At 46.0% G+C, this 11,492-nt stretch overlaps 1 protein-coding gene across 1 annotated transcript in view; it reads left to right on the forward strand.

The window, feature by feature from the left end:
- LOC121305685 (cellular tumor antigen p53-like) overlaps positions 1-9,865 on the forward strand; it is a 12,492-nt gene extending 2,627 nt beyond the window's left edge. The window contains exons 2-9 of the mRNA XM_041237377.1: positions 6-200; positions 4,481-4,667; positions 6,009-6,121; positions 6,640-6,749; positions 7,430-7,569; positions 8,270-8,358; positions 8,798-8,901; positions 9,032-9,865. Coding sequence (XP_041093311.1) covers positions 6-200; positions 4,481-4,667; positions 6,009-6,121; positions 6,640-6,749; positions 7,430-7,569; positions 8,270-8,358; positions 8,798-8,901; positions 9,032-9,125 — 1,032 coding nt within the window. The 3' untranslated portion in view covers positions 9,126-9,865. The remainder of the gene's footprint in view (positions 1-5; positions 201-4,480; positions 4,668-6,008; positions 6,122-6,639; positions 6,750-7,429; positions 7,570-8,269; positions 8,359-8,797; positions 8,902-9,031) is intronic.
- The last annotated feature ends 1,627 nt before the right edge of the window (positions 9,866-11,492 follow it).

Below are 11,492 nucleotides of genomic sequence, written 5' to 3' on the forward strand. Positions count from 1 at the left end.
ATGAGGAGATTAGCAGCAGCAACGTGGGGGTGCTGTTCGGGGGTCCCGCCCCTGCGCAACAGCACCCCCTGCCTTCTGTCTCGGAGACCGCGACCGCGACCACCGCCTCCACCGTCCCCTCCACCACGGACTACCCCGGGGAGCTGGGGTTCGAGCTACGCTTCCAGCAGTCCAGCACAGCCAAGTCTGTCACCTGCACGGTAAGTGAGAGGAGGAGCAGGTGCAGTAGGAGCAGGAGGAGCAGGAGGAGCAGGAGGAGCAGGTGCAGGAGGAGCAGGTGCAGGAGGAGCAGGTGCAGGAGGAGCAGCAGGAGGAGCAGGAGGAGCAGGTGCAGGAGGAGCCTGTCTGCCCAACTCTCTTCCTTCTGCAGCTCTGGCCAAAAGTTTAGCATCCCCCTACAGAACTGACGCCTTGTGCTTCACAAAGTTGAATGAAACCTGCTGAACAGTGTTAACATACAGAATTACACACAGCTTTGTAGCTTTCCAGATACTTAATGAAAAGTGAAGTATTTCTGTTATGTGTTTTTTCGCGATATGATTTTGTAGTTTTTTTTGAATAACGTTATTCGGCTTTGTATTTTTTTTTTTTTTTTAAACATTTATTTATTGTCTCAATCCTAAAAATGTAGGTGACGCACAACTCTTAGCCTGAGCTGTGATTTCATGCCTCATAACACCGAAGAAACGCTGGTCTGCTGACTTTTCTGAATGAAACTAAATGAAGGCAGTTTTTATATTGCTGGAATTAAATGTTAATTTGGTTTTAATAAGGCTCAAAATGGATCTGACCGGAATACACTCCCAATTTACAACACTGTGTGTGTTTCATTAAAGTAAACATCAGTGATAATATAAATCGCTTCTGAAAAAGGATTAACTTTTAAAAACTTAACTTGGCTAGAGGCACTTCTAAGATATAAAAAACAAATATAAATATCCATGATCCAGGGAATTAAACCGACTATTAATAACGAAACATGTGATTGGATTTATTAAACAAGACACGTACGTGTCTGTACGTTTCTTTATTTTATTTTTCAATAGTAAATGGCTGGGCTTTATCAAACTGAGTCCCGGCTCTCCCAGGACGTCCTGCACCCAGAACGATTTCCCTGTGTCCCAGTCATTCACGAAACTCAAGCCTTGCATTGCTGCACTAAACAAGACTTTGAATCCCACAGACAGACAGGAAGATCAGTTCTTGCGTGGGGTTTTTCTTCCCAATGCAGATTTTTTTTTTTTACCTGGTATCGATGATCAATTCTCCTGATCAGTCAACTGTTGCTTTTTAGCGTTTTTTTTTTTTTTTCGGTCAGTGTTAATAAAAGGGGTTTGAGTCAGACATGTCTGGACACGTTTTCCAATGCAGCTGCACAGGCGGTGAGATTCCTCTTCCAGAAGTTTGTAAAAGTTATCGATCGAAATGTTTGCAATTGAATTTACAAAGTTTCCTTTCGGTGTTTCTGGAGGTCAACTGGGTTCAAGTGGGTTATATATATTTATTATATTATATAAAATATTATATACATATATAATGCCATATTATAGATAGAGTTAGATATATAATATATATAGATATATATATATATATATACACATGTAATGTATCTCCAACTCCAAGGTTTTTTTTTGAAACTATTACTGATAATAAAATTAATTAAATCAATACTCTCCGAGGCAAGAAAAAAAAAATCTGACTTGACAAAAATAAAAATGCTTTTCTAAAAAAAAAAAAAAAAGGTGATTTTTTTTTTTTTTTTTTATTAAAAAAACATGACTCTGCATCTCTAATCAGATTTTTCACATGTGCGTTTCTGTTCAATACTGCGTGCACTGAAAAATGAAATTCTCAAAATGTTTTGAGCTGTTAATGTTGTTTTTTTTTGTTTTTGTTTTTGTTTTTTTTTAATTTCTTACTTTTGTACAAAACTTGAATCGGCCCGTATTTGTCCAATTTTTAGTTGACTTCCCCCCCCCCCCCCCCCCCAAAAAAAAAAAAAAATATCGAAAAAAAAAAAAAAAAATCAATTTTGTATCTCGCGTTACGAACAAAAATAACTCGTTGGAAAAATAAATAATATTTTAAGTTTCCAAAAAACGAAGATGGAAAGTGGAGTTTTTTTTTTTTTTTTTTAAATCATAGGAAGGTTAAGTTTCCTTTTCAGTATTCGTAAATTTTTGTTAAATTACAATTGAAAACGGAATTAATTAAATATCGAAATAGTGAGTTTCTGTAACTAAGAAATGTATTGATCTTGACAAGTCTTAAGTAGTGTACAGAAACATCATATAGACTGTAAACCTCTTTTTTTATTGTTGATTTTGCCAATATAATGTAGTTATTAACGCGAGAGCCCTTTATTATATGTTTGAAAAAAAAAATCGATTAAAATAAATTAATTTATATATAATTAAATATACTTTAAACATTCCCAAACATCGGGAAATTGGCTCTGAGCAAAAGCTTATATATTTTCTTTTTAAACAGCTCAAGGGCTTTTGCCCGAAATGTCCTGAAAATAAAGTATATTTTTAAAGTTTTGTGTTAATTTTTAAATCTCTTTTTATATGCCTTCAAATTTGTACACTGCGGTTTTATGTGTGTGTGTATATAGATAGATATAGAGAGAGATATATGTATATAATCTCGAATATTGTAGTATTTTACAATGTACAAAACATGTCTTTTAGATTATAAAGAGGTGCCCAATTATACTGTTCGTTTGGAAATAACATATTAGAACATTCAACACTTTTTTATTCATGACTTGAAATATGAATCATAATCATACGTTTTAATGTAAACCATCCCCCCCCCCCCCCCCCCCCCCCCCAAACAAAATAAAAATAAACCATCCTTCATTGAACAAAAATAAGGGGGAGGGACATTACCTTTGGACAGGTCCTCGTTCCTGAAAGCTGCCAAAAATCTGTTTAAAACGCAGCCGTTTTCAAATCTAAAAACTGCATGTTCGAGGGGGGGGGGTTACATAAATTTTAAAATTTCAGAGTGGGCAACAATTGTGGACCCTCACATAATAACCCCACGTGGGGGGGGGGGTCTCTATTTAATTTCAGTCTCACACTCGCACAGACACTAGTTAATATCATGAGGAGAAACAAATGCACGCTGCGCCACACACACTCGCACAGACACTCCTCTTTCTCCCTCACGCACACACACTGTCCCTCTGCGCCTCTCTCTGTCTGTCTCACACACTCACTCTCCTCTCCCCTCTCTCTCCCTCTCACGCACACACTGTCCCTCTGCGCCTCTCTCTGTCTGTCTCACACACTCACTCTCCTCTCCCCTCTCTCTCCCTCTCACGCACACACTGTCCCTCTGCGCCTCTCTCTGTCTGTCTCACACACTCCCTCTCCTCTCTCTCACTCTCACGCACACACTGTCCCTGCGCCTCTCTCTGTCTGTCTCACACACTCACTCTCCTCTCCCCTCTCCTCTCCCTCTCACGCACACACTGTCCCTCTGCGCCTCTCTCTGTCTGTCTCACACACTGTCCCTCTGCGCCTCTCTCTCTGTCTCACACACTCTCTCCTCTCCCCTCTCTCTCCCTCTCACGCACACACTGTCCCTCTGCGCCTCTCTCTGTCTGTCTCACACACTCACTCTCCTCTCCCCTCTCTCTCCCTCTCACGCACTCACACTGTCCCTCTGCGCCTCTCTCTGTCTGTCTCACACACTCCCTCTCCTCTCTCTCCTCTCCCCTCTCTCTCCCTCTCACGCACTCACACTGTCCCTCTGCGCCTCTCTCTGTCTGTCTCACACACTTCCTCTACTAAAAGCTTGCCTGTGGAAGTTTAGACACAAGCCCGGGCATGTTACTGGTGGAGGAGGGGAGGGGAGGGGAGGGAGGGAGGCTGGCTGTGTGCTTTAGTATTTCCCTGGGATACTCTGCAGCAAACGCAGGGTGGTAGAGATGTATGGGGGGGGGCCTGTAGGGACAGCATCAGAGGAGTTAAGTAGCCAGTGTGGTGGCAAAGGTAAGCGACAGAACTGTGTGCTTTTAACAGAGTATTCAATAACAAACTTTCTGAATGTCGTGCGTCACTGATTTTAAGTTTCTTGCTGTGTTTCGAATGTCAGGACGGAGTAGATGTGTTTTTTGTGTTTTATTATTTTGTAAGCTTTGTCTGGGCAACGGCTCAGAAACCCTCAGCAGTTTGTGTCTGGAGGGGAAAAAAGACCTTTCGTTTTTATATAGCAGCATTTATAAATGGAGTTTGGGCTCTAGTGCCTTCATCAGGGTTACTGAAACTAAACTGAGTCAAGCAGACCAGCGTTTGGGCTCTAGTGCCTTCATCAGTGTTACTGAAACTAAACTGAGTCAAGCAGAGCAGCGTTTGGGCTCTAGTGCCTTCATCAGTGTTACTGAAACTAAACTGAGTCAAGCAGAGCAGCGTTTGCTGAGCTCTGCTGCGTCTCACACAGGCTATGTTGCTCTCTCCCTTTTCTCCAGTACTCTCCGAGCCTCAATAAACTGTTCTGCCAGCTCGCCAAGACCTGCCCGGTCCAGATACACGTGACTGCCCCTCCTCCCCCTGGCGCGGTGGTCCGAGCCACGGCCGTCTACAAGAAATCGGAGCACGTGGCCGAGGTGGTGAGGCGCTGCCCGCACCACGAGCGCACCTCCGAAAACAACGAAGGTAAGGGAACCGTTGCATTGCTGCCGAGGGGCCCGGCTCTTCCTGTCCCGCAGAGCTGGCTCAACGGCCTGGGTGACTGGCCGGGATAAATCAGGTTTACAGATTTTACAAAAAAACCCATCATAACAGCACACGACCTGGGAAGAAGCGTTAAACCTGTCTGATTTAATCAACTACTAATTAGAACAGTTGAGTCATGGAGAGCCTGGGGGGGGGGGGGGGGGGGGGGGGGGGGGGGTCACTGTGTACCCTCCAGGAGCCGAGTCATACAGGCAAGTAACGATAATCGGGCCGAGCTTTTGAGTTCACCTTCTGCATTTTTTAAAGCGATTTGAGCGAGAGCTTGGGGAGGAATCATTCACCCTTCATTCAAGAACCATTTAGCGAACCACGCTGTGCTGGGCTGTGCTGGGCTATGCTGGGCTATGCTGTGCTGTGCCTGGCTATGTTGGGCTATGCTGGGCTATGCTGTGCTGTGCTGTGCCTGGCTATGCTGGGCTATGCTGTGCTGTGTTGTGCTGGGCTGTGCCTGGCTATGCTGGGCTATGCTGTGCTGTTCTGTGCCTGGCTATGCTGTGCTGTTCTGTGCCTGGCTATGCTGGGCTATGCTGTGCTGTGCTGTGCCTGGCTATGCTGTGCTGTGCTGTGCTGTGCTGTGCTGTGCTGTGCTGTGCTGTGCTGTGCTGTGCTGTGCTGTGCTGTGCTGTGCTGTGCTGTGCTGTGCTGTGCTGTGCTGTGCTGTGCTGTGCTGTGCTGTGCTGTGCTGTGCTGGGCTATGCTGTGCTGTGCTGTGCTGTGCTGTGCTGTGCTGTGCTGTGCTGTGCTGTGCTGTGCTGTGCTGTGCTGTGCTGTGCTGTGCTGTGCTGTGCTGTGCTGTGCTGTGCTGTGCTGTGCTGTGCTGTGCTGTGCCTGGCTATGCTGTGCTGTGCTGTGCTGTGCTGTGCTGTGCTGGGCTATGCTGTGCTGTGCTGTGCTGTGCCTGGCTATGCTGTGCTATGCTGTGCTGTGCTGTGCTGTGCTGTGCTGTGCTGTGCTGTGCTGTGCTGTGCTGTGCTGGGCTGTGCTTGGCTATGCTGTGCTGTGCTGTGCTGTGCCTGGCTATGCTGTGCTTTTTGCTCTTCCATCACGATAAACACACCTAGTACGTTACGTCATGTAAAGAAAGGGTCCTGATTGGTCGATACGGCTTGGAGACCCCGATATTCACGCTGTGGTTTTGTCCCCCGTGTCTGAAGGCAGTTTGGTTTGAGGCGAGGCCCGCTCTCGCCCTTCAAGCCTGGGAGCGGAGTAGGGAGCTCGGCCGGGGCCGGGGGTGCTAATGTCTTGTTGTTGCTGTGCCAGGCCCTGTCCCGCCCGGGCATCTGATCCGGATCGAGGGGAACCAGCTGGCTCAGTACCACGAGGACCAGTGGACCAGGAGGCAGAGCGTCCTCGTGCCTTACGAGCCGCCCCAGGTAACCCTCGTTTCAAACAGGGCTCCTTGCTGCAGCCACACCCCTGAGTTCATTTCCAGTTTCCAAGCTGAGTCCTTCACAGTGCCGCGTTGTGAGAACTGAGAGAACGTTGTTCTCAGATTTTCAGCCACTTTCAGTGACTCCCCCCTGTTTTGTATGTGTAGAATTATAATGTAGTGAGTGTAGAGAACTCAGGGCTGTACTGAGGATCTGAGAGCAGCTAATTCAATACAGTCTAGTGTAGAGAACTCAGTGCTGTACTGGGGATCTGAGAGCAGCTAATTCAATACAGTCTAGTGTAGAGAACTCAGTGCTGTACTGGGGATCTGAGAGCAGCTAATTCAATACAGTCTAGTGTAGAGAACTCAGCGCTGTACTGGGGATCTCAGAGCAGCTAATTCAATACAGTCTAGTATAAAGTTGTCTGCCAGGTAAATAATAATAATATTAATGCCTGACTTCAATACTGCTCCTCAGCGCCCTCTATCTGCTCCTAACCCCTGTCTGTCTGTCTGCAGCTGGGCTCGTCCTGCACCACAGTGCTCTACAACTACATGTGCAACAGCAGCTGCATGGGCGGAATGAATCGCCGGCCCATTCTCACCATCGTTACCCTGGAGACCAGCGAGTGAGTACCGCCAATCACACCGCAGTGTAGAGGAGGTTCTGATGAGGGGGTGCGGTGCTTGCAATACTGTGATCAATTCTGCAATGGAATGGGTTCCCTAGTCATGTTGCTGAAGGAGACTCTTCTTCACACAGAGAGTGGTGAGGGGATGGAATGGGTTCCCTAGTCATGTTGCTGAAGGAGACTCTTCTTCACACAGAGAGTGGTGAGGGGATGGAATGGGTTACCTAGTCATGTTGCTGAAGGAGACTCTTCTTCACACAGAGAGTGGTGAGGGGATGGAATGGGTTACCTAGTCATGTTGTTGAAGGAGACTCTTCTTCACACAGAGAGTGGTGAGGGGATGGAATGGGTTCCCTAGTCATGTTGCTGAAGGAGACTCTTCTTCACACAGAGAGTGGTGAGGGGATGGAATGGGTTACCTAGTCATGTTGCTGAAGGAGACTCTTCTTCACACAGAGAGTGGTGAGGGGATGGAATGGGTTCCCTAGTCATGTTGCTGAAGGAGACTCTTCTTCACACAGAGAGTGGTGAGGGGATGGAATGGGTTCCCTAGTCATGTTGCTGAAGGAGACTCTTCTTCACACAGAGAGCGGTGAGGGGATGGAATGGGTTCCCTAGTCATGTTGTCTCTCTCTCTCCTCTCTCGTTGTTATCGCTCCTCCTGTTCTGGGGTGCAGTGGTCTGCTGTTGGGGCGTCGCTGTTTCGAGGTGCGCGTGTGCGCCTGTCCCGGCCGGGATCTGAAGAGCGAAGAGGAGAACAGTCGGAAGCAGCTGGAGAAAGCCGGCAGCAAGGCCAGTGCAGGGAGCACCAAGCGCAGTGAGTGCTTCACCAGAGTCTAGGGTTCGCTATAAGAAGACTCCTGTTGCACAGCGGTGTCACCCAGTCCAGGTTTTACTATCAGCTTGATCTAGCCCCAGTGTGTCTAGGTAACAAGTTCAGGTGTGTCTTAAGTTCTTAGTAAATCCTGGACTGGATCACACTGCTATGCAACGGGAGTCTCTTCACGCACCCAAATCTAAGAGGAAGTTGTGCGAGTCTCTCTCTCTCTTATTTATATATGTATTTAAAGGACATTAAAAACCCTAAGAGCACCTGTAAATATATTTGTAAAGGTGAAACCCCAAACAGGGGAAATTAAGTTTACAGAAATCCGTCATGCAAAACTAGCAGCCTTGTTTGTGGAAATCGAACCTGTCAAATGCCATGTGCAGGAGAGGCAGGTACAGCGTTCTGTAAAAGATTACAGAATCGCCTGTCAAAGATAACGAGTGACCCAAGACCCACGCTGATAAAGGCGTGTTAAACAGACTGGTTAAAAAAATAATAATTCTATTGTTGTCACTAGAATTCCGGTCCTGGGGGCCGGTGTCCCTCCTGGTGTTCATTCCAACTGACCAATTAAGCCTCTGATCATCACTTAATTGGGGCAATTAAGTAAATTAGGGACGGAATTGCCCAACCCTGCTCTAGTGCCTTCACTTAAGCCCTGACTTCTCTCCCCTCGCCCCCCCCCCAGGTATTAAGGAGGTCACCCTGCCTGCCCCCGGGTCAAGCAAGAGGATCAGGACCAGCGCCGGCTCTGACGAGGAAGTCTTCACTCTGCAGGTACTGCCCCCGTGCTGCAATAGGACAGGGCTGGGAATCAGAGTCCCGCTGCACAGCAGTGTGATCCAGTCCTGGTTTAATAATAGTCAGGCGCACCTGAGCTTGTCACCGAGATGCGCTGGGGCTGATCAAGCTGCTAGTGAAACCTGGACTGGGAGTCTCTGTGTTTCGTGTCGAATTGCACTGAAGTCTTTAATGTCTAAATTTTTTTTTTTTTTTTTAATATATACTATTTGAAATCGTTCTGCATTCTTCTTCTTCGATACTTGGACATGACGTTTTTTGTCTGGTTTCCCTGTCGGAATTATCTCTGCATCTGCGGAGTGGAAAATACCCCTTGTGCAAAAACAGATGAGGCTGGATCTCAGCGGGTTGGGTGGAGAGATCTTCCCTGACTGCGCCTGTCCTGAATCTCTCTCTCTCTCTCTCACGTTCTCAGGTCCACGGCAGGGAACGCTATGAGATGTTGAGACGCATCAATGAAAGCCTGGAGCTGAAAGACCTGGTTCCCCAGAGCGAGCAGGAGAAGTACAGAGAGAGGCTGTGAGTGCTTAAATATTAATCTTGCATTATAACTGTGTAAGTCACCTTGGATAACAGCATCTGCTAAATATGACTTAAGGTTCGAAATAATCCTTTTTATTAAATGACGTTATATACCCCTTTTTCGCAGGCATAGAAACAGCAGCCGCAAGGAGAGGGAGGGCCTGGCGCCCAAGAGAGGGAAGAAGCTGCTCGTCAAGGAAGACAAGAGCGATTCCGATTAAACCACGCCCACTATGCAAAACAGGAGTTCTGCGCTGTGGGGTGTGGTTAGCTAAACCCCGCCCCCAACAGAAAACTGCCATATATATATATATACATATATATACACAGGTGATCCTCGACTTACGACGCACGCCACTTGTGGCTCTTTTGCATTGTTACCGTTTCGACTTTACAACGCTGTAAGAGTCGAGCCGTGCGTCATCTTTTAATGTATTTATCATTAACAAAGTCTGATAAGAGCAACCGACTCAAAACGAACCCTAAGCTGTGAACTCTGTCACATAAGGGGGGCATAACTTCAGGCGATCGTATCTCCTGCTAGGAATAGCGCAGGTGCACGCTGTATACATCACTGGAAAGCCCTGTACTTTTAAACAAGCCAGGCAGATAGAAATACGCACCTGAGTGGGAAGAGTTAAGTGTTTGCATGAGTACAATATGACAGGTCATTTTTATAAAACTATATTATCTGGCTGAAGTCGGGAACGTGACCCCAATTTGTAACACGGTTCCTATGGGAATATGCGCTTCGACTTAAAACGCGACTTCCAGGATCCGTTCGTCGTAAGTGCGGGGACTGCCTGTATATGCATTTCATACAACCCTCCCCTTCTCTCCCTTTTGTAACTGGATTCCAATTAGAAGTGTTTCATCCATTGTAACTTTAATAGACAATTTTATTATTTTTTTTTTTTTTTTTAATTTCTATTCAAATGACAATAAAGTCACCTTGGAAACAGTTGTGTTGTCCTGACTTCAAATTACAAAATAAAATTGTAATGCAGAGAGATCTGGTAAAGCATAGGGAAGCATTGTAAAGCACAGAGGGATAATAATGCATATTAAACAAACCAAGATACGCTGTGGTAAATGCAGAGTCTAACCACAGGGAAAATTACAAAATTACTGTGCAAAAGAACTTATTCAGAAAAACACTAAAGCTAAAAAGAAGAGGAAGCAGGGAGGCTGCGAGTCAGATTTGTTCTCGATTCATGTTTAGCCCTGCCCCTGAAACTAGAACGTTTCGTGTTTAGAAACACAGAGAAAGAGGGAGGGGAGGGAGATGGCAGAGCAGGAGCCGGAGTTTGAGCAGGGTTAGGAACTCACACTAGCCCTGCTGCTGCTGCACCCAGTCCTGGGGTTCAGAGCTCCCCTCAATGACGTCTCTTATTATTATTAATATTGCAATGATCAGGAGCCAGGAGTTTGAGCAGGGTTACAAACTCACACTAGCCCTGCTGCTGCTGCACCCAGTCCTGGGGCTCAGAGCTCCCCTCAATGACGTCTTATTATTAACTCTTAATTCAGATTGTTGCTTTCTATTATCACAAATATCTTATGGAAAGAGAGAGACAGGAGTCACATTTCCACAAAAAAAAAATTTAAAATTTTTTATTTATTATTTTTTTCAATTCCAATAATGGAACACAAGAGAAAGCAACGGTACAAATTTTTATACAGTGGCAATTATTATTTTAAAACAAACAGACCCTGTCCCCGAGATCGACATACACACACACGGTGAAAGCAGAGGGTAGATTCTCAATTTCATCCATCCTAGGCAGGAAGTCTTTAACCAGTCCTAACTCCTGTCAACCTCACCGAGAACACAGCTGCACAGGGACTTGACAGAAAACACTGACTATTTAATTAATCATTCATTTTCAAAAAGCAGTGAACCGGAGAAGCGTTTGTAAAGTAAAAGGAACAACTGTGTCGAGGGGTCAGATTCAGAAAAAGTTGCATTTTGCACTGGTGTTCCTACCAGGAGACTGAAGCACAGCTAAACAGGAAACACGCTCCTTCGCTGGGAGTGGCTTTTAAAAAGCTTTCACAGCTAGTCAGAGACTCACTTTCCATTCCCTGGACATTATTAATGGGAGTCTAGGTTTTAAAAAGCTGGCAGAGCTCAGATCCAACCCACTGGGGATGCAGATCAAACCCCCCCACTCACCCGCACGTGATCAGTGGTCCCGGAAACTGTGGGCAAACTGGCGCTCTCCAGTACACAATTTCTGATTTGGTAATTTGAGTCAAATCTACTTCCGTATAACCTCTGATACCAAGTTTTGGAATTCAAGAAGTACTGTATTTTAAAAAGCAAATAATGATCTTAAAACAACAGAAAGTTGGCAGTTTCTCTGCTCCCTAAACAGAAGCCCACGCAGATGTTAAACTGCATCACCCCAATACAGCACAGCCAATTCCAACACTTAGATCCTGGTGCGAGATGCCAGCTTGCAACCCCAGCTCAAAGTCTGCCCCCTACTGGACAGACCATGCACTTTCTGAATCGAACCTGGACAGAGTTGACCCCTTCAGTGTACAGACGCTGAAGGTACTTGGGTGTATATGGACACAGAAGT

This window comes from Polyodon spathula, chromosome 44 (assembly GCF_017654505.1).
Source record: "Polyodon spathula isolate WHYD16114869_AA chromosome 44, ASM1765450v1, whole genome shotgun sequence".
NCBI classification, from domain to species: domain Eukaryota; kingdom Metazoa; phylum Chordata; class Actinopteri; order Acipenseriformes; family Polyodontidae; genus Polyodon; species Polyodon spathula.